The sequence below is a fragment of the Rousettus aegyptiacus genome, unplaced genomic scaffold (genome assembly GCF_014176215.1).
Source record: "Rousettus aegyptiacus isolate mRouAeg1 unplaced genomic scaffold, mRouAeg1.p scaffold_m13_p_2, whole genome shotgun sequence".
In the NCBI taxonomy this organism is placed as follows: domain Eukaryota; kingdom Metazoa; phylum Chordata; class Mammalia; order Chiroptera; family Pteropodidae; genus Rousettus; species Rousettus aegyptiacus.
In genome coordinates, this window is record NW_023416295.1 from 26,182,166 (window position 1) to 26,206,027 (window position 23,862).

Consider the following 23,862-nt stretch of genomic DNA (forward strand, 5'->3'; position numbering starts at 1 on the left):
ACTGTGAAATTATCAAAATATAGCATATTATAGCTTCCTGAGTCACAGAACCTCTCTCTCTCTCTCTTTTTTTAAAAAAGCTTCTAGATCCCTTATAAAGGCTGTCTTCAAAGTGGGCACGTAAAAAGAGAAAATGTAAACGTTGAATCTGTGGTTCCTCAGTAGCAGGAAGGGATGGCTCAGCTGTGTTTTACCTCAGCGGAGGCCTGACCCAGGCCTGGAGTTCTAACTGAGAGTTCAGGCCCTTCCAGCTAGGCACACAGATGAAAAGAAAACTACTTTTATTGTTATTGTTATTTAATGAGTGTGAGGGAAGAGGAGAAAGGCAGGCTGTGGCAGGAAATTGGAGATGAGGGAGAAGTATAGATCAAGCCCTTTCACTCCCCCATGCTGTCACAGGGTAGGGAGGGACCTGAGTGTGCCCTGGAGCTGTGCTCCTTCAGCTTCAGGCTCCCCGAGAGCTGAGAGCCAGCCAGAGTGCAGCTCCAGGAATCCCCCTGAGTTGTCTCCAGAAAGAATATGAAGACAGTCCGAGTCTCGAAGCTTCAAATCAAGGAACAAACATGTTTGTGAACATATGTCCTTGAATCACTAATAGATATACCTAACCCATCGAGATGAAGCATTTTTCTTCTTAATTCATGGGATGCTTGCGTGGTTTTTTTTGTTGTTGTTGTTATTTTTCTCTCCCTCTTAGGAATAAGAATTGAATGAAAAAAATGGGTCCATTGCTATGGCCTCAATAGATGATACCTTTCCATGTTTCTTGTCCCCTTTTTGACTTGCAGAAGTCAGAGGAGGCCCATTCAGCTTAAAATATTCCAAGTCTATGAGTTAAGGAACCTCTGTGATTTTATAGTCCACTTGCCTCATTTTATTGTTGAGGCAAAAGAGGCCCAGAGAGGTGAAGAATTTCACCCAGGGTCACACAGCAAGCCAGGACAAGAACCCCAAAATTCAGACTCCCCATCAAATGGTCATTCAAAGTCAGTACCTGCTTCTCTGGCTTTTGGGTCAAAGGTGAGGTTTCATTAAGATTCATGTGAAGATCGGTTCCAGATTCAGTGTTTGCTATGGTAGAAGTTAGAAAAGGATCAGGATCTAGGTCTCATGAATTTTTATATATATCATATACATACACGCCTACTTCATTTGTATCAGATTATAAACATATACACCTATGACATTCACATTTACTCACCAGATAATACCTGTAACTACTATAGGCACAGTCTAAACACCACGTTACATTCAGTGTTAAGACCTTAAAATCAGATTTCTATTTTCTTGTTTGGTTGCTCTTTGGAAGGACAAAAGTAAATTCTTCGTGCTACTAAAATTCAGATAGAGCTGAAATTAAAAAGGAAATATTGATGAAAAAAATCTGCTGATGCTGTTGAATATAAATTTTGTATGATCATACTTCACTGAAGCAGGAAAATGCCTCTGTAACCTTTCAGATAGAAAGATCAGAGACTTCCTTTTCCCTCATGATGTAGAGGGGCAACAGGTGAGGTGGAACCATGACGCCAAGGTGAAGCTGGAGGGAGGAGACTGATGGAAATCACGGGGGACTAATCACCACCATGAAGCAGGAGCCACACAGACAACTGTTGGCATATAATCCACATGACTCTCTTCCATGGTTATACTATCACTGCTCTCTAAGGTGTGAAAACTGAGGCTTGGAAGGTAAAGTCACCTACCCAAGGGTGTATAGCTAGTGAGGTTCTGAGTAAGGATTAGAGTCCAATACTGCCTGAGTCAAATGCCAAACTGCAAAAGGATAGGATTTATTTTGTTTTTCTTTTTTTTTCCCCTAAGAAAGTAAATTTAATGTTTATAAAGGAATGTTTATTTGAGGAACAGATTTGGCCAGGCACGTGGCTCCTCTGACAAGGATTTTAGTCTTGTGTGTGGGACCAGTGTCCAACAAAAAGTTCTTCCATACTTGCTACTCTTAAGTAGCTCTTTTAAGAGTCTACAAGCCATATGTGATTCTGCATCTTTGTCTCTGTGACCTGAAGCCTTTATTCATTCCTAATGGGCTGACCTTTCCTGTTCTGTTGTTTCTCAGCTGTTCTCTTCTACCTTGTTTGAAAATGGCTTCTGCACAGATTTTAAAAATTATTTTTTATTGAAAACAGCTGGGGAAACTGAGGCCCAGAGCGTGGTTTTGTGTGATTGGCTCAAGGCCATACGTTGAAATAGAGCAGGACCAGATCTCCTGACTTAGCATCTCGTATTTTTCCCTCCACATCACACTGCCTCCTGCTAGCCATCTCTTGAGCTTGCCACATCACAGCTGCTTGGCCTCTGGACAAATCCAGCCCAGCAGAGTTGTACTATGATGAGGTTCACTTCACTGTGGCTTGAAAGGAACCATGGGTCTCTTAGAAATGAAACTTATAAATTCTGATGCATAAGGAAAGTTCTTGCAACACCAGGAGAATGAATCAGTCAGCCAGAGTTCAAGAAATGTAAACACATTTTTAGATAGGAGGCTGAAAAATCGCTTAAGACTTCTCCATCTCTTGGGTCAAGACCCTGGTAATTTACTGAGGTCCAAGCTGTCAAGTAAGAGACACAACTTAAACTGCATTCCTGGGAGATAAAGCAATGAGGGTGGTGAAACTTCCTCTCTGAACAATGTGGGAAGATCTACCCCTGTTATCAAGCTGAAGAAACTGATTCATCGACCAACACAGGCAACTGGCTGTGAACACAGGCTTGGTTCTTTTTCATCATTCTGGAGCTGGTGTGTACAATCGCAGACTACAGACTGCACAATTTCCAGGCCCGCCTGAAATTAGGAACTCAGGGGCTTTCTGTGGTGAACATTTGTGCCACTAAAGAGATAAACAGAAAACACATTCCTTCCCTGGCTGCTCACCATCAGGCCTGAGCAGATTTTCAAATGTTAGCATTAATCTAACCACAGGCTTTTAGCAAGAAGATAGCATTGCCATTAGATAATCAGGCATTTTCAGAGATGACCCTTACTAGAGGGGGTCTCATCCCAAGCCTCTTCTGCCTTCTTCAAGTCATGGGATCCTTCCCCAAACACTCAAAACTTGAAAAGCAGGAAAGAACATCTGATTCTAGCCTGGAAAAGGTGCCTTAAAATTTCCTTCTGTTTAAATTTACTGACTATGCCTAAGTTGTTCATTGTTTTAGATAAAAATGAAATAGAGTCACATGTACTCCCACTGTTTCAGAAAACTTGTATTCCTTGTTGTAAGATGCTCTGGTGGTCCTCATCCGGTATCAGAATGGAGACCAAACTCCAACAGGACACCTTATTAGGCCAAGTAGGCCATCTGACTCCTTCATAGATGCGTGTTAGAGCTTGGAAAAGAGCATCAGACCCACAGGCTCTAAAGTGGCAAAACATTCTGTGGTCACCAGGGCAGTAGCTTTTGGAGGTGCTGGCAGGAGCCTCTCTAAATATGTTTAGGGCCTTTTCCCACACACAGCATTTCTAAGGCATGAGGTCACTTTGATTGTCAGTATGCTGTCATGAAGCTTCGCCCACAACTTTCAGTGGTTGTTCATTGAGGAGGGGATATATCCTTTGACAAACAGATCTCAGAAAGCACCTTTGCCTTTTCACAGCTTCGCACGTGGACTTGCAGCAGAAACCAATGGAAAGAGGCCTTTGTACTTTCATGAGTTTGTATTTTTGGTCAAAAAATGGAAAGTGCAAAAGCAAATTCCAGATTATTAAAAAAAGATTCTTCTCAGCATAAAGTAAACCATAAAAGGAAGGATAATTCTGGTTCCTTTCTATAGCCCTTCTGACCTTTCCTTAAGAATGAGATCTAAAAATACTTTATTTTATATGATATGACTCAAGATGCCTATGACCTATAGAGTGTTTGTTATATTACAACAAATTTCAAGTCTGCTTGTTTAATTCAGGAGATCAAGACCCAAGATGGCCTTTTGGTATTGTCATTATCAAATTCTTGGGACAAGATTTAAGACCTTGGTAATGCTACACATTTTCTCTTTAAATCTTCCTGGATGAGGAGGACGGTGAGATGGGCATATCGAATAGACCTGAGAAAGCCTCCAAGCTAAAGACACACCCCAGGGATCTCTATTAAAGAAGCCAAGTAAACGGATCTAGAAGTTATGAGTCAGTCTAAATTTAAATATGGAAATGCCTAGTAAATGCAACGGCAATATTTTTTTTTCCAATTTAGAATAACAGTTCTTTTACTTATATCTTTTTGGACCAAGGCTAGCTCAGTCTCAAGGGTCTGGCTTTAGCTTTGGGAACACCAACTTCTCTCAAAAGTTCATAAATTATTTTTTATGGAGAGGCCAAATGGCACATGGCAGTTTACCAAGCCCAAAATAAAAGGCAAGCTAGATGACGGAATTTAAACTTGACTTGTATAGCAAAAATGACAAAAAAATCAGCTACATGAGAAACCCTCCAATCCAGATACATCATAAGATTAATAAGAATACCTGTGGTGAAAGACTGTATGGAAGAAGGGAATTCCAAAAAGAGACTGAAAGTGGAGCTGCACATAAAGTGGCCGACCAATTCAATTCATGTGGGTCTTAATTCCTCAGAAAATACTGTTCCTGATCACTTGTTTACAAACTAGTATAGACATCTGGTCTACCAGCTTCTAATCTTACCCCCTTTCAATCCATAGCTGTGAGAATCATTTCCCTAAAATAACAATCTGGTTATGTTAATTCTTGCATAAACAGGATCTCATAAGCTTTGGGATAAATTTCTTAGTTGCTGCCTATGGCCCTTCATGATCTAACTCCTGCCTACCCCACGAGCTGCATATCTCACCATCTCTTCCCTTATATAAGCCCTGCGGTCCAGGCATTACAAGCTAATTACGTTTCTCCCATGTTGCCATTTTCTCTAACCTTCATATGGTCCCTTTCCCTGGAGCATCCTTTCCTCTTCTCTAATTGGCTAGTTTTTACATATATCCTCAGCTTAAGTGCTCTCCTAAAAGCCTCTTAACCTTCAGGTTAAGTTAGCCTGTGCTCATTCATAAGCTGTAAGCATACTTCACTACTGTGGATGACTTTAAGGCATGAACTTTGTCTCTCAACTGTATTCTTGTGCCTGGCACAGTATTCAGTATTAATAGATGGTCAATTAGTGTTTGTAGAATGAATGAACGAACGAATGAAAGAGCAACCTTTATCTGTTCTGTAAAACAGACTCACTAATTCTTTCTATTGAACATGTTCCGATGTTGGTGTCTTCATCAATTTTCAAATGAGGAACTGTGAGAACTAAGACAACAGCAAATGAAAATTCTTAGGCCACAGGGAGATGTGTAAAAGAAGCAACAGAAAAACTAGGAGGAAAAAATATCCGTAAGAAAAATCTCATGCTTTTTTATGGTCTTTTGATGAGAAGGTAACACAAATGTCTAAAGGGTAATAAAATAGAAAAAGTATTTACGAATTACTAGTTAATTACTAGTTAAAAGTTAAAATTTTTTTATCACTCTGACAGAACAAAAGTTAATATTCTAAATTTTTTTATAGGCTGAGAAATTTAACACACACACACACATTTACATAGACATCTTGAAAACCGTAATAGTCCTAAAATGCATTGTGCTAAGTACTACTTCACTGCGTGAGCACTGATCCCTCGTGCTTACTATACATTAAGTGAACAGTAGATCTTGGCTACTTTGAGAGGGACTCATCCTGAGAGTTTCAAGACTCCTTAGATTTGTGAACACCCTAGAATATATCATATAACCAATAAAACTAAAGTAGAAATTTAAAAAGATGAGGAGTTCTTTAGACTCCTGGTGAGTCTATAAATGAGTCTATAATTAAAGGATTAGAGTAATTTATAAAACTATTGTTTAGCAGAGAATCATCAAATTGTTAGGCCACTTCACTTTCTCTTACTTCCATCACCAGCTCCAGCAGTTGGCCTTCTTCTAAAAGCTATTCAAAAAAAAAAAAAAAAAAAAAACCAACCTACACACAAACACATCAACGTTCTTTTTAAAGAATAACTTCACAAGGTTATTGCAGATGTTACAATAAATATAAAACACAACCCTGAGATCTGGGTGCTTGGCGGTTAGGTAGGTGCACTCACTAGCTTCGTGATGGTCTTCTGTCTCCCAGCCTCATGCTGTCTATAATTTGATTTCATTTCTCTTTAAAATGGCAAATTGTAAGTGTCCCTGACTTCTGCAGGTCATTTGCAAATAGTTGAAATTGACCTTCAAGTTCCCAAATACCCAAAGTCCACCATACATATAATTTTTTAGAATCCTATCATTTTTATCTGAAAATGTGCATTAAAACCAAATGACCAAAAAGAAAACAAAAGGTCATGAAAGCTCTATGGTAATTTCAATGAATAGATGTTTTAAATTGCTCTTTGAATTCAATTCCAGGAGGTATCAAGTGTTTTCGGAGTAGTATTGTATCTGTTTTCTTAAGAATAAGTGGGGGAATGTTAAACACAGAGATGTAAGAGTTTTTCATTCAGGTCATTGAGCAAATCAAGGGAACAAATAAGTTTTCTATATTCTAAGCCCTGAAAGAGGTACTCTGTGCTTACAAGGGCAATCCCGCTGAAATGTGTTTTCCTGCAAAGACTGTGTTCTGTATAACTGTGAGTCTTCCAAGTCAACCTTTAAAGAGGCCTGTTTAACCTGTATTGTAGCTGAACTCTTTCATTCATCAAATACATATGAAACACCTACAGTCAGTGTGTGCCAGTAGTATTCTACCAGGTACTGGTGGTACTCATGGGTCCCTGCCCTTAAAAAGCTTGCAGTCTAATAGAAAAGTCTAGTAAGCAGACAATTCTTTGAGAGAGATGCTGCGATGGGGTATGTACCAGGTATGTGCGAGGGTGTGGAAGAGGCTGTTCACCCATTAGGTAAAGAAGGCTGGGGGGAGGCACAGAAAAGCTGCCTGGAGGGAGGTCTACTTGAGAACTAAATTGGAAACTCGAGGCTAAGTAGGAGTTAACCATAAAAAGGAGTGAGAGTTGGGGGGATGATAGAAAGTAGAATGGTGACTTTCAGGGGATAGGGGAGAGGGAGAACATGGTGTTTTTATTTCATGGGTATCAACTTTCAGTTTTGCAAGATGAAAAGAATTCTGGTGATTGGTTGCCCAACTATGTGAATTCACTTAACACTACTGGACTACACTGTTAAAAATGGGAAAGATGGCAAATTTTATGTTGCGTATTTTACCACAATTTAAAAAATGTCAGGGGATAGGAGGAGATGACGAATCATGCTCTAGGCAAAGGGAACAATATTTTCAAAAGCTTGAAAATAAGAAAGTGATTTGTATTAGTGTAAGGTCTTTTAGTTACTAGGAATAGAGAAGAGAAGAAATAAACGTTTTCTTTCCCTTTCCTGGATATAGAGCTTATTATGGGGCACTTCTAAAATAGTCCAAATGTGTCTTTGGCATTCTACCATTTCCCTTTCTGTACTTTCTCCTCCTTCTGTCTCCTTTCCCATATAGCTAATATTCTCTGTTTATCCAAGCTCTCTGGGTAACCCACCAGTTAGGCATGTTTCAACCCTTAAAACTTTGCTTACCCCAAAATCACTCACCTCTGTTTTCCACCCCTACCAGAATTTTTAGTCCCTCAGAGCAGCTGTTCTCATCCAGGTTGCAAGAGAACAGCCATCTCATTAAATAAATTTTTACTGACTAGTGGAATGACTAGTAGCTTCTCAGCATCAGTATTTTGAAGGAATACCTCTGAATCCAAAGTGAATCTATTATTAGTGAAATTTGAATAGTAGAATAGTAGAAGTGAAATTATAGCATTTTTGGCCATATTAGGGAGAACATATTTGATCTGGAGAGCTACCCTGTAAATAGGCCTATCTTACTTGAAAATTTGTTTCAAGAGTTTGGTTCTCTCAAATTATTTCTTCTTCTTTTTCAGCTTCTCCCTTTCTTCCCATATCTCTAAAAGTTGTAGGTCATTTTTCACTATTATCCACAAAAGGGTTTCTGATGCTGGTTAAGGGGAATTAGAGGGAGAAAAGAACAGAAGGCCATTTGCTTGTATGCGTCGTTTTCAAGTCAGGAAATGTGCCTATTTAGAGTGCCATCACCACTAACCGTGCATAGTGGTAAAAATGCAGGTTCATATGGTTCGAATCCCAGCTACATCACTTAGCTGTGTGATCTTTGGGTAAATCACTTAACCACTCTGAGCCACATTGTCCTAGATGAAAAATAAATAATAGAATTTACCATATATCATTACTGTGAGGATGAAGTGAAATAATGAATGTAAAGCACTCAACACAATGTTTGACATATCTGAGTTAAATAACAATGGTAGCTATCCCCATCATCACCATCATCATCACCATCATCATCACCATCATCACCATCATCGCCATCATCATCATCATCATCATCAAGGCTCACATTTAAAATCTGCTTTTGCTCAGTTCCAACCAGTGAGTGGGAATGAGCAGAACTAACACTAAACTCTTCCCACCATGGTCAGCATGTCCACCCAAGGAGAATGACAGGAAGGGTAATGCAGAATGCCAGGCTCCCAAGTATTTCTCTGCTTACAGATTTTGAGATTGGCAAGAATATGATAGTGCCTTTTCCCCCTCCTAGTTTTGCAGTCCCTGGCAAAATCAATTCCCTCCACCCAGCTCTGGCTCCAACTCTTGATCTGTGGCCTTGCTTCCTGTTACTTTAGCAGGTCCCTCATGCAGGATTCATTGCTGCCTGCTCCAAAATAAGCAGCAAGGAAGACCACACACATTTCCCTATTAATCAAAGACTCTTTAGAAGAGAGAGAGAGTAAGTCTCTACATAACCGTCCTTTCCCCTTGGTCTGAAGCAGAAGCAGCAATGGCTGTGGGTGGAGGGTGAACTACAAAGTCAGCCTGTACGCTTAGTTTTTTGCTTATTCCTCCATGAGGGAAACGAAATATAAAAAGAGACTTGGAAGAGGAAGAACTGGCCTCAGTCCTCCACTTAAAATGTAAGCCCGAGAGTCCTTTTCTCTCAGATAGTTTCCTAGCTTGTGGCTGTGCAGGCTGAGCTGTGCACAGCTCCAGGGGCTCAATTTCCACCTCATTATAATGTGCAAAGCATGACCTGTGGAACCCACAGGACGTCCCTGCAAATTCTCCTTCCTGGGCCAGCTGAGCACAAGCACTTGGTCTAGCCTGACTTCTCCCCTCCTCTGATATTTGCCCTCAGACCACAGCACACAGGGCTGCCCCTGAATAACTCATGAGGACACCACATTTTTCATGCTCTCCAAGAAATGAACCTTCTTTTCTACTTATTGCTATGTTTGGGGATAAATTGTGTGGTCCTGGAGGTCTGTGTATGAAATATGTATGTGAGTCAATGGCATAAAAGAGCAGAAGTGACTTTTTGAGGAAAAGCTAAGCTTTTAGGAGATGTTAATTCTAGACCCTTCCTTTTCATGGCTGGTATTTGAATTGACAGACTCATAGACTGAAGAACAATAAAGGTTTTACCTAAGTGTGAGAAAGCCTTGTAAAAAGCTGTTTTCCTTACCCTAAGACAGGGGCAAACACAAAATGGGTGCCTTGATGCTTAAGCCTCGTAATCAATTGGATGGTTTTGAAAATTCTTACATGCTGTCACGGAGAGAAGGTTGATTTAGGATTTAAAAAGCATTGAAGAAAATACTATTTTTTGTTTAAGGTCTTTAAGGACGGAACCCTGCAGGGACCATGATGCTAAAGTTCTGAGATGGGAACTTTTGACAGAGCAAGAACATGAAACAGTTAACGCTTGACACATGCTGTGAGGAGATGCCCAGATTTGAACAGCAGATATGCCTCCGGGCTCAGTGCACGCAGCAATGGCGGGATGACAGACACACGCGAGGAGTCCCAACCTCCAGCTGTAGCGTAAATACAAAGGTTGGACCAGGGGTGACACGAGGGATTCCAGCCCATCTGATTCCAGCCAAAAAGACAGACAGGCTTTTGCACAGCCCTGATGAGGTGGGTTTTTTTTTTTTTTTTTTTTTTTTTTTTTTTTTTTTTTTTTTTGTGATCTCTTAGTCACTGCGGGTAAGAATTATTCTCTTAGCTGTCCTTGTCAGTCAAAATGAACACTAGTTAAAACAATGCAGTTTTAATGGCTGAAGAGAATTAGGACCAGAGAAAGTTGGTTAAGGGAAAGGTGATAGTAAAGAGGTCAGCTGAGTGGATCCGAAATGAAAAAATAGTTTTTAATGGGAAATTTAGTGTGTGTGTGTGTGTGTGTGTGTGAGAGAGAGAGAGAGAGAGAGAGAGAGAGAGAGATATGAAATATCAAGGAGATAGCAATAGGGAAGGAAAAGTCAGAGGAAAGCATAGAAAATTCAAACCAGAAAAGATTTCAGATTGTTTTTCTAACTACCCACTCCAACTCATTTCAAAATACATATATGTATGTATGTATTTATGCTTCATTGTCTCTTTACTGATAATAGCTATACTAGAGAGGCTGCCAAAAATGAATGTTTGGATTTTTGACTTCCTAAAGTGTGGTGGGGCTTGGAAAAGCCTGCGCCTTGGTGCTTCCCCACCTCGGCGTGCACACACGCAGCCACATGCATGCACATAACTTAGGCTGAGTAGGGCAACTTGGGATTCTGAGCACCAACACTAGAGAGAGGAAAAAGCCATAATTAGTGTTAATTGTTGACCCTACAGTTCAAGAATAGATGCTCTGGAGAATGGGAAATGAGAACAAACATTAATTATTGAGTAAGGGACCTTGGAGACAGACACTCTGGATTAAAAGGAGAGAGATAAATTGCATAATGAATGTTAATTTTCCCTCAAAGAATTGAGTGCTCAGTGGTTGGAAAGGAAAAAGAGACTAAAACAATCATGAAAGAGAAACCTCAGTGTGTGTCGGGGTGAGAGGGTACAGGAGGGTTATCCAAACACTTTCCATCACTGCTTACCCCCATGTCCTTTGCCTCACTCACAGCTCCCAAGAAATTTGCTATCAGAGTATTACGTAGAACTCTTATTACTCAGTTCTCTGCTAGAAGCTCAACCACTTCCCCAAGAGCACATAAAGCAGAGAACAGCCACATTGCATTACTGACAAGCTTAGAGGCACACGACACTGGAATTTATTTTTGTGTGTGCTGGTAGGAGTTTGACTTAAAATGAGCAAGGTGGCTGGAGCGGATTGCCATGTAACAGAGGGTTGTGACTCAGGCTCCAGGGCCTTAGTTATTGTTTTATCTTAATTAAAATACATGACACACACACATATACGCTCTCCCCAAAGTAATCCTCTTAACTAAAAGTGAAAACAGAAGAAGGTAATTTGAGTAGAAAATTAGAGATGAGAAATGTAGCTAATTTTGTAAAGAGGCTCTACAAATAGGCTCTCTGGCCTCTCTGATTCAGAGTGCTGGCTGAGATCCCCACATCTAGAGGGTGCCCTGGGGATCTTCCCTTTGCAGCATCTCCTGTGTCTGCTCACTGCCCTCATCAGCTATTGCCTAGATGATTCTGCAGTAGCCTGAGTGCTTGGCCTTTTCTCTTGCCCGTTCCTACATGCTGGCACACACGTTGGGTTGTTTGACATCCTGCCTTAAACATCTGTGATTCCTTGTTGCCTAAAAGCAGCATTTCAACTCTGTCCTGGCACAGGAAACCTTCCCTGGTCCGGCCCTGGTCTGCCTTTCTGTCCTACATCCCCCCATGAAGTCCCTCCCAGTCCATTCCCTTTTCCCCATCTCTTTGTTGTCGTTCACACTGCTCCCTCAGATGGTTGTCTTTCCCTTCTCTCTGTTTATCAACTTCTACTATTTCTCAAAGATCAGTGCTGATGGGGATTCTCTGCAAAAACCCCCCTTGTCCCCTAGGTTAGGATTAATTGCTCCTTCCTTGAACACCCCTGACTTGTGTCGTTTAGGCCTCTATTACAGCACTCATTTCATTCTGCCTTGTGGTGGAGTTAGTTGCTTATGAATCTGTTTTCACGTCGGCTGTGAAGTACTTGAGAGCAGTAGCCACAGGGCTCAGTGTCGAGTCTTGGGGAGTGGAGTGAGGAGGTGTTCAGTACATTTTATAAAAGGAGTCACACACACCTAATGGTTCTTCCCCCTTTTAGATCCATGATATTTTATATCAAAATTTCACTTAATACTTTACAAGATGTACTGCAAGTATGATCTGGTTTGATTATCACAAAGCACTATGAACTAGGATGGCAGAAATTATTATAGCTGAATTATATTTGGAAAAGAAAATGGTAAGCTGCTGTGACAAAGAAGCTCCAAAAGGTCAAGATTTATGTCCCTTTCACCTAAGAGTCCAGAGGGAGGTGGGCAGACCAGGGTAGCTCTGCACCATGAAGTTATCCGAGCACTGGGGTTCTTTACATCTTGTAGCTCCACCAGCCCATAGAACATTGCTCTCTTCCATATGCTTGAAGCTGTTTCACCACCACAACCAAGTCCAAGGGGAAAGCGAAGGGCAAGTATTTCCCTTTTTAGAAAATAACCTGGAAGTTGCGCACATAACTTCCAGTCACATTTCACTAGCCCAAACATAGTCACATGGCCATACCAGTTTCAAAGGGAGGCTGGGAGATATAATTTCTAGCTATTCAGCCAGCGGTCAGAGAAATTTAAAGTGGGAGGTTCTATTAATAATGGAAGAATGGGTACGGAGGAACAAAGAAAGTCTCTGCTGCTCACAGTTTCGATCAGTATTTATGGGCACTGTTCTGGGAGTACCTATCATGTTCTCTGGGATATTCAGAAGTAGATGAGGGGAATCTACCTACAGGAATTCAAACTCTTGGAGAGGAAAAAAGAAAAGATGTGGAAAAGGTAAAGGAAGTGAGGAAGTGCTTGGTGAGAGGTTCAGACAGTAAGAATTTGTAGAACCTAAGGAAGTTGCAATCATTGTGGACTGCGGTGACTAGGTAAGGCATTTCAATGAAGATGGGGCTTCAGCTAGTCCTTGAAGCCTGGAAACTTGGACAAGAAGGACTAGAGGAAGTATGATTTAGTAGAAAGAGCTTTGACCTAAGTAGGTGCACGAAGATCTGGGTTTAAGCCTTAGATTTGCCACATAGAAGATGTGTGACTTTGGACAAATCATCATATCTCTCTGGGCCTTAGTTTCCTTATCCATAAAATGAGAAGGTTTTCAAACTGTTTAGCTCTAGTGGCTCTGCATATCCCACCAGCAGCAGCACCTCCACCCAGGAACAATCTTAGGAGGAGAAGAATTAGCTGGACTGTGGAGACGTTGGGGTGGGGGCATGGTCAGACCAACTCCACTTCAATCGGGCAGCTCTGCTCTTATCCATTTTATCTTGGTGTCCTTGGCAAGTCTGTGTGATAAAATGCTTCCTCTGCTTAAACACTGATAAAGGTGATGCCTACATACCCTCTCAGCTCTAGTGTTTTCTGAAACAGAACAAATGCAAAAGAGGTAGAATTCTTTTCTTCATAGGTGCTGTAAAAATATAAGTGCCATCATATGTAAAAAATAAACAGAAATATTCTTCAACCTGTCATATCAAATCTTTTCTTAAAAAATTTTCTAGTGGATTCAGAGAAGACTATTATTCTTGACATTTTCATTTTTTGAAAGGCAAAAAATGGTAATGATACCACATTTTCAGCCAAATATGTGCTTACAGCAATCAGGAGAGATTTTTTGTCAAAGGAAAGGGGACCACGAAGTGTTTTTTGTAGCCGTCTGCTGGTGGTTATCAGAACACCTTACAGTGTGGGCCTCTGAGGCCCTGCTGGTTTCACTGTGGTGAGGAGAAAAACCCTGTTTTTCTCGGAAGTCTGAGACAAACCCAGCTATGACAACCTGCCCTGTGGTACAGGGGATGGACCAAATGAGCCCAGATAGAGTCTCATGAGAATCTCCCATAATTTCTGCAAGGAGAGTATATCAGTCAAGGCTCAGTGGAGAACAGAAACCACCAGGCAGTTTGAGAAGAAACAGAATGACTATAGAGAACTTGGTGTTTCTTCACAAATTTGCCGCAGCGACTGCCTTTTGACACAAATAGTTTTCATGAGCTCACTTGCTAGTGTAGGAAGCCAAAAACTTTGATGCCTCTGCCTAACTTCTGCCTTCCCAATCTCATGCAAGTGCACCTATTTGGCAGAATCAAATTTACATCCAGTCCCCTAACTGCAAATGATATCTGTAAAAGGTAGTTTTTAGCCTTCTAGCTTCTGCAGTACAGGAAGGCCCAGTGGAAGGGAATGCTGGGTGCCAAGCAACCATATCCAGCCACGTTTTCCTTTATTTCAACATGACCTTAATGGCTAACGTCCATCAACATTATTGCTTATGGATTACTAACAAACACCGATTGCACAAAAGGGCCTTTACCAACACAGATTTCCTCCTACCTTCCTCTACTTCTCACCTGAAGATAGATGGATTGTGGACCCTCCTATTCGGAACTGATATTCAGAAAAATCAAAATAAGGACAGCCATTAATTATTGACAAGAGAGCTGCCCTACTGAGAGAGTCTCCTTGGAAAAGAGGTTTATTTAGTAACATGTAACATTACAGCTGAAAGAAACCTTAGAAATCACCAGTTTAGCATTTTCCAAGGTGTGTTTTCAAAACTACTTAGATCCACATGATGCTTTGTTAAAAACATTATAGTGTTCAGTGGTCAAATTAGTTTGGAAAACATTACATATCCTCGTCTTGAAGATCCATAACTTAACTTAGCCTATTAGAGTCTCTGTAAAGTACTGCGGTAAAGCAATCTGCTTAACTTTAGCCCACTGGTTTTCCAAACTTTTTGACGTTAGAATTTTTTTAAAAAACCTAGTTACTATTCATCACATGAGGAATTGGAATTCTATGGGATATATGCTGGGAGGATTTATCTAATACCAATTCTTTACATATGAGGACTATGAGTTCCAAAGCAGTGAAATTATTTGCCCCTGATCTCAGAAATCATGGTGATAGAGCGAAGACTTTCAACATTTACACAGAGTTCTTTCTTCTTCCTCATGCTTCCTCATCTAAAGGACTTCTCCTTTAAATCTTCAGGCATTTTCACTAAGGCCACAGGTGCTAAGAGAAAGACTACGCAAGGAAAATCATACTTTGTTAATATCCCATTAACATGGAATGATTCTTTTACTCATGGGTCTCCTACAACCAACATTTTCACAGATGACAAGTAGGTAGAACAAAGATAAAGTCAACCACTTAGCATATGTTTGCCCCCAAATAATCAGTGTTTTAAGACCAGCTGGAATATTTTTGGACCCTTTATTTTTCTGTTTACCAAATTGTAGACCATCAGGAAACAGCACCAAGTATATTGTGTGTTACCGAAAACATCCAAATCTAGTGACTTAAAACAATAAACCTTTATCATATCTCACACAGTTTCTGTAGGAATCTGGGAGTGTATTAGGTGTGTGATTCTGGTACAGTCTTTCATGAGGCTGCAGTCACAATATCAGCCAGGGATGCAGTTATCTGAAGGTGTCACTGGGGCAGGAGCATCTCTTTTTACGTAGCTCACTGGAGAGTTCATTCTGGCTGTTGGCAGGAGGCTTCAGTTTCTTACCATGTGGACCTCTCCATTAGACTGGGCTCATGACACACATGGTGGTTGGCTTTCCCCAGAGTGAGTAATCCAAGAGAGAAAGTAACCAGGAAGTGCCTTATAGTCTCAGAAGTCACACATTGTCACATCTGTTATGTTCTATACCTACTAGAAGTGAGCTACTATGTCCAGTCCACACTCATGAGGAAGAGAATTAGGCTTTCTCTTTTGAAGGAACAAGTGTCAGAGAATTTGTAGACATTTAAAAACCACCACGACAATAAGAGTTGTGAGAGAGAAGGATGCTAATTAAATTATCAAAACAAGACACATTTTTGGGGTGAAACTCTATTTGGACTAGACTAACAAATGCTAACTGAAAACTCTGAAAGAGGTCAAAAATTTAAATTTGCATAGGATCTGAAGTCCTATGTCATTGGCACAGATATCTTTGAACTCCCTGCAATGAAACACTTCTAAATAAAAGAACTTCCAAAAGAAAACTTTTATTGCTGCCACTGTAATTAGGAGAGTAGAAGGAAGATTTGAATCAAGGAAGAAGAATTTAGAGAGCATATCCAATGTTTTTACTTGTATCCTTCCAAGTTAACTTTTTCTTTCTTAAGCCTTTGAATTTTCTAAGTGTTGCAATATTTCAACATGACCAAGAAGGTCGGACTCCAGCTCTAGTCTTCACATCTTTTCTTTTTTTTTGAGGGTTTATATTCATTTCTCTATGCTGTCCGAAAGCAAGATATCATGATCTAATTGCCTAAAAATTTATTTCCAAATGAATGTTGACAAAGTCTCAAAGTTTCAGAAAGATCAGACAAATTATATTCCTTCCTTTACTCAAGATTTTTTTTTTTTAGTTAAAAACCAAAAAACCAAAAAAACTATGATCCCAAAAGAACTTTACTTTGTAGCACCTGGAATATTCAGTCAATAAACAAACATTTCTTGAACATATGATAAAAATAAGAGGTTCTCTAAAACTCATATATTTGGGAACTAAACAGAAAACAAATGCAGATAAATACAATAATCACAAAAGTAGGTTGAGAGAGAGGAATGAGCTAAGGCTACATCCAGGCAGTTCTATGAGATGAAGTGGACTAACTAAGGAAAACGTCCCACAAAAGATAAGCCTTCCTCTGAAACTTAAAGTTATTCTAAATATTTAGGGGAACTTGGGGGAAAGGCTGGGAGATAAGAGAAGGAAGACAGAATGTTTGGGCCATCAAAGAAGAGAAAAGGGTGGGCTTGAATATAGTGGGAGATGAGACTGGAAGGGTAGGGTTGAGATGGTGATCAAGATGGATTTGAACAAACTGAGCTGCAAAGAGTTTGGTGTAGTTGGAGAAAATCCTTTGCAAGAGTTAAAAAATTTTTTCAGTCTACTGCATCTCAAAACCAAGCAACAAACCTTTCCCATTGACAGAGACTCTGAGAAAACTAGATCTGTTCCATGGACCCTTATAAGGAGATGTAGGTTTAAGGTCCTTCCTCACCTTCCAGCACAACATCCAATCACCATCAAGACTGAAAGTCCACCAACCATATGTGGAGGAAAGGCTAGAGGGAGGCGGTTGACTGACTTATTGATTAATTAGTTCTCAGCAAGCTCACAGTGAATGCCTTTAGGTTTGAGAGACTGGTAGTATTAAATATATTGTTCATGGGACTGGGACAAGATGGTAGGCAAATCTCCATTCAGCCTAAGTTTCATTTCTCTCTCTCTCTCTCTCTCTCTCTCTCTCTCTCTCTCTCTCACACACACACACACACACACACACGCAGAAATTACTGAAAGATTCTCAATGAATGTTTAGTGTGGTCCTGCTATGTATGTGACAGGCACTCTGCTAGGGGTTGGGGAGACCGGAATAACTGAAACGTCATGTAGACAGTGTGACAACAAACTGAAATATTTCACTTAAATATCTTCTTTTGTGCGTCTGGCTTTTGCCTTGCCCACGGAGGAGCTAGTTCTCCTGGCACAGAGTGGACAAACGTGCAGCAGGTGAACAGAATCGCATGCGCTTTCCAGCTGTTGCGCCAGCAGTGTCACACGGGCAGTGGCCTCCGCCTGTCTAACTCCTGCTTCCTCCAGTTGAGAACCAAGTTATTTTTACACTCCTATCATGGTATAACCCAGGTGGTGCTGAAGGTTCTTTAACACTGAATTTGGAACCGAATACAGTGGCTACTAGTTAGCAGCAACAGACACACAGAAATACGGAGCAATAGATAAGGAACCTCTCAGCTGCTGGCTGAGGAGGAGCTGATGCCCTCATTTCATATGGGATGAGGAACCTTGGACACAGGGAGGGACTGACCCAGAGTTACTGACAACATAGAGGACAAACTAGAGCTACCCAAATCTCTTGGCCCCGAATCTATTCTCTTCTTATTACACCAGTTGTGACATAACCCAAATGAGTACAGATTTTTAATCTCCCTCAGCAAGAGGCCTGCTGGCTGTACAACTCATGCATATACATCCCAATGGCTCCTGGGTGGTTGACACTCATCACCCTCTGACTTCATTTTCTTTTTTTCCCTTTGCAAAATGGCTGCTGCCCAGAGCCAGCATCTCTTTTCCAAAAAGTTAATGTGCCAGAAGGGATTTTGGAAGCTGCCTTGATATCTGTCAGGAGCCAGATGATTCACAGCAATAAACCAATGCACATAACAAGGGTACTTGATTGGATTACCAATTAGCCACCTCCACCTCTGGAGGGTGCTTGGAAAGAAGAGAAAAGGCAGTGTTTAGTTTGGGCAAATACCAAAAGGGCTTTATCATCCTCATCAAGGCATCAACATGGCACATTAGACCTCCTCCAAGCCATTCCACGGGAACTTCTCTCTCCAGATGCTCCAGCAAGAGTAAACTTGTTATGCAAACATTGGGTTATTATGTCTGAGCTACAGAAGCACCTCTGTGTCAGTGAGAGGGGAGAAACTGGCTGACTCGCATCTGTTTTTAATGATGTCTCTGCTGCTGGGAAGTTTTGGAACCTGCAGGTAAAACCTTCCTCTTTGAAAATGAGCACAACCTGGGATTTATCATCTTACCTTGACCTAACAGAAGCGTCTTGGTTTGGATAGGCCCTGGGAGGAACAGGCAGACATTTTCTCCATCTGAACCCAGCAAGAAGTGTCCCAGGGTGGGGTCTCTGGATTCGTCTTGAAAATAAGCACAAGTATGGGTGGTATTAGCACCAGGGCAGGGAGGGAGGCTGAACCAGGTCTGTGCTCACGGGGCCCCTGAGGGGGAGTTACTGGTGTGCTCAAAGGCTTGCTAGTCCTGGGATTCGCCACAGCGGGGCCATTGTTTAGGTCCTATTCTCTGGAGGTAAACAGAGTGGAGCTGCTGCTAGTTTATACCTGGACTTTGTGAGAGTCTGGAAAAGATGGCCCCTCTGCACTCAGGCAGCCCCCCCAGGATCCAGGCTAGGCTGGAGATGGGCACCTTGTGTGAGGGAAAGGGAACCCCTTCCTCTAAGTGTGTGTAGCCTAGTGCCTGGGCACAGGGTCTGGCGGTTCCACACTCCGCTCTCCCTGTCCTGTGTGCACTGCTCAGCATGTACAGCCAATGCCCTCTGGGCCAAATGTTGGAGCTGCTCAGGGACTTCAAGAGGCTCAGGGCAAGGAGGAAAAGGAAGCCGTATTTCCCTCAGTTGCTTAGAAAGTTTGAAGGTGTTTGTTTAACCTCACCTTCCCCATCTCCAAGGCAAAGCGATCAGGAGTAGAGCTGGCTCACAACAAAGTAGATCTTTACGAGTACACAAACACATGCACATATACAGAGGCATGACATGCACACATGGAAGCACAAACCCTCACAAAGACGTGCATAGCTCTTACACGCATATACATATGTACACCCACAAGGCAAGCACGCACAACCACGCACATGCAGGTGTGTACGTGTGTACACACATGTACAATGGCACACATATGTGCAACCTGCATACTCACACACATGAATACACAAGTGTACAAATGGACACACAAGCACAGACGTACATTCACATAGGCGTATAAGCACACACATACCCTCACACATGTGCCCTAATATACATCTTCACTTACAAATGCCCAAGCTACACACTTGAGGTTTCAGGCTGCACTATTGTCATATAGCTCTGGCATTCATTCTAGTCAGACTCTCCCTTTATAAGGATGACTGAGTGAGACAGAAAGCGAGTGGAGTGTGTGTGTGTGTGTGTGTGTGTGTGTGTGTGTGTGTGTGTATGTGTGATATTTGTCCTGGACCATCCAACCGCCTAGGAATGCTATTGGTACTGTCATTCGGTAGCTAAAGTTTGGTTCATTTGTATCAAAATTAAGAGAGGATCCCTGCCATGGAAGTATAAAATGGAGGGGGTTCTAAAAGAAAGGTTCTGTCGCTGAAATGGTTTATAAACGACGATGATGTCTTTGCGGGGAGAGAGAGACAGAGACAGAGAGAAAGATAGACTGAGAGACAGAGCGAGGGGTATTTAAATAGTGAGGCATCTGTCTCTGAGTGAGCATGAGATGAAAATGGAAGAAGTGATATCCATTGTCTTCTTGGTGACTCTCGGTTCCCACGTGCCTTTCAGTGTTTCTTGCAGCCTCGAGTGTAATTCTGCTGTTAATATACTTCTTTTTCACATTATCTGGCACCTAAACACATACCATCTCCTTTGTCTGGTGCTCAACCAGAGAAAGCAGCCCAAGACTCTGAGAGGGAGGAATAGTTGGCTGGGCTGCAATTTCTTGAAACAGATTGTCTGTCTCTAGCATGGCACCTCCATATGGGATTTTCAGGAGCAATTTGGACTCTGAGCAATTTTAGCTTTATGAGCTGCCTTTAGATCAAAACCCCCATGGAAGCTGTTACTATACTGTCTTTGCATTATTGCTCTTGTATAAGCATCTTAGTCTCCTCCTAGACTGTCAGCTCTTACTGCTAACAACTCTAAGTGAGGCTAAATCATAGAGGGTGTGGCCTTGCCCTACCTCAGCTTCAATAGAAATCTGGAGCCTCTCTGTGAACAGGCCTCAGGCTCTGCTCGGGCGGAGGGGGACTTCTCCGCAGGGCTCTTCCTATTGGCAGTGTCCCCGGGCTCCCTTCACCTGGGGTGGGTTATGGCTCGGTGCTGAGTCTTCCTGGTAAACCCAGGAAGTGTCTCCCTGATGAGCGCTGGGAGCCGTGTCATCACATGCTGCTGCCCGGCGCGAGGACAGCACAGAACAGCTTGGCGGTGCGTGTTGGTACAGCAAACCCTTAAAACATGTACTGACTCTTTAGGAATATGCACAGTGAACACTAATCCCACTGACATCGTTGGAAACACTGCTGATTTCCCCCTTTTCAATGGGGTGGCTTTCAGAGGGCTTACATCACGGTTGCCTCATGGCCCTGGAAGGTGATTAAAGTAAGCCCAAAGCCACAGACAAGCCAAGGGGAGTGCACCGCAGGAGTGATTACCTTGTCCTTCTGCTGGGCATGCCTCCCTGGACTGTCTCACATTCAGGGGGCACGGGGGGCTGCCACTGCCTGATGTCCTCAGTCTGTCCGTGCCCCGCTGGCCCTCTGAACTTTTTCTTCCTTCGATCAGGGACAGTAGTGGGGTCACATTGTGGGGTGGTACATCATTATCTTCAAAAGAAAAAGGAGAAAAAGCAAAAGTGAGAGAACTTCTCTATCAGCAGGAAGGAAAAGGAACCCGGAACCTCTTTTCCAACTTGGTCGATGGCTCCTAGTGTGTAGGGTGGCTTATTCCACTCATTCTTAAGTTCATCCCTCTTTACCAGCCCTGCTAAGGAGCAGAGGCCAGGCGTCTCTCACAGCCAAGGTGAATTCCTCTCGGCTAGAACAGTGGCCCTTCAGCTGGGGAACCTCCACGAACTGGGAAGAACGGAGCTGTGGTGGTTGTTATTCTCATTTTATTGAGAACTTCCTTTGATTATTGGGGCAGGCTATTTATTTATTTATTTATTTACTTACTCACTCCATCTCACTTTCTTCTCCTGAGATAGAAGAAAGACTAGAGAGGTTGCAGAGTCCTTCCAGCCCCAGGTCCAAGGGCTCTAACTAAGGGAACTGAAGCGTTAGAACCCCTGGGATTATTGGCTAAAGAGATCCAACCACAGAGTAATAGCTCTAAGTAAAACCAATGATCACATGTCTCCTCAAGCTCATATGACCTCCTCCTCAAGGTCATAAAGTACAAAGAAGCACTCTGCACATGGTAGTCACAGGGTAATAGAATTGAAGATAATGTTCCACAGAGCAATTCCTTCCCTCCACTTCTGTTCTCTTTCTCTAACTCTTTCTCAAAACCAGCAGGGACTGCTCTAGGTGGGTAAAACCCAGTAATCTAAGTGACTGAGACCCTGACTTAATCTCATTCAGAGAGAGAGGTCTTTATTTCATGTTTGACACACTGTTGCTGTTTGTATTTAAATGCTGGCTTCCCACACAGTCTCAAAATATCACAGACTACTTATTTATTACAAAGGGAAAAACGTATCTTTGCAATGGAGGTATCTAGCAGATACCACCTTTAACATCATCTATAATTGGAACAAGTTATAACAGATGGAATAAATATAAAGGGATATTTTATGTCCCTTGATGTGATGTGCTGAGAAAGACACAACATCATTTACCTGCTATTCTTGCCAAAAATGTTTGATCAGAACCTAATCATGAGGAAAGAGACATATCTAAATTGAAGGTAATTTCTGTAAAGAAACCAACCTATCCTCCTCAAAAATGTCACTATTATGAAAACAAGATGAGGGAAATGTTCTACATTAAAAGACTCTAAAGAGAAGTTATAACTAAATACAATGCATGATCTTGAGTTGAATCCTGGATTGACTGGGAAAAAAAACTATAGGGAACATTATTGGCATAATTAGAGAAACTTGAATACGGACCGTGTATTAGAAAATACTATCACATTTTAATTTTCTTGCTTGTGATAATTTCATTGTGGTTTTGAGGAAGAATATCCTTGCTCTTAGGAGATATGTGATGATAAGGGATAAAATGTACAAAGCCTACAACTTACTCACAGATGGTTCAGCAATAAAATAAAATATGTATGTGTGTATGTGCTTAAATAAAACCGGGCTTCATTTTTATGGTGTTAGAGGTGAAATACTCCAGCGCTAAGCAAATAAGTCGGTTTGTGCAACCAGTGAGGCAATGAGAAGGTCCCACTTAACTATCTGGAAGCACCCTTGCTCCAGATACCTCTGGCGAGAAATGTTGCCATGGAAATCTTGCCTCTTTGGATTCATTTCTTTATGCATCTCGCACTAGTTTGGGTCACATACTGACCAAGGTATCAGGGACCCCTTAGACTAGCTTCCCCCAAGCAGGTGGCAGAGGATGGACAAGCTTGAAGTACTCAGTCCTTGGTGTACAGAGCAGCTCAAAACAGGTGGAGGGCACTGTGAACTGAGCAATACCCAAGACGAAATCCACTGGTGTCGCCCTTGATCTCAGTGGCTCAGGCTGTGCACCTGATGTCATGGCCCACATGTGGAAACTCCTTTCTCACCTGTTTGCAGACAGAGTGCCCTTGCCCATATTTGATTTTTTTTTTTTAAGGAAACGTCAAAGTCTTTAGGATAATGAACTCTCACTTAAGAGATGGAGTAAAAAAAAACAAAAAAAAAACAAAAACAAAAAAACCCTGCCCCAATAATCAAAGGAAGTTCTGAAAACCAAAATATCTCAAGAAGGTACTGACCTGGGTTCATTGTTTTGCTTATTCTAAAAGGTGGTGCAGTATAATGAGTAAAAAGAGCGCAGAACCAGAAATTCTGAGCTCCAATCCCTGCTGGGCCACTGATAGTTGTATAACCTCGAACCAATTACTTATCTCTCAGGGCTTCGGTTTTCTGATTTGTGAAATAAGGGTAGGATTGTTGTAAGGAGGAAATAAGATATTACGTGTTAAATATTAAGGACAGCGCCTAGCACACAGGAAGAACTCCTTAAATATTAATGCTTATCCTTCTACTTCTTCCGATTGCCACTAGTCAGGGATCACCTAGCATTTGTGATACTGTCATCTTGCACTTGCCCTTTGGAAAGGAAGTTCAATTTTCTGAAAATGGGGAGCTTTCTAAATATGGCCCATTTCTTCCAACCTATCCGACACATACAAATAAATATACACCCATATGTATAATTTTGAATATATATATATATAATGTTTTGAAAGATTGGAGTGAGGATTTTTATTGATATTCTGGACTTTTTAGTGAA

General features: G+C 41.6%; 1 protein-coding gene across 1 annotated transcript in view; it reads right to left on the reverse strand.

Annotated features, from left to right (window-relative positions):
- The window catches only part of KIAA2012 (KIAA2012 ortholog), a 95,816-nt gene that overhangs the window by 44,753 nt on the left and 27,201 nt on the right, over positions 1-23,862 (reverse strand). Inside the window, exons 10-12 of the mRNA XM_016161951.2 lie at positions 21,064-21,234; positions 18,660-18,770; positions 995-1,071 (exon numbers count right to left, since the gene is read on the reverse strand). Of these exons, the coding sequence (XP_016017437.2) occupies positions 995-1,071; positions 18,660-18,770; positions 21,064-21,234 (359 nt within the window). The remainder of the gene's footprint in view (positions 1-994; positions 1,072-18,659; positions 18,771-21,063; positions 21,235-23,862) is intronic.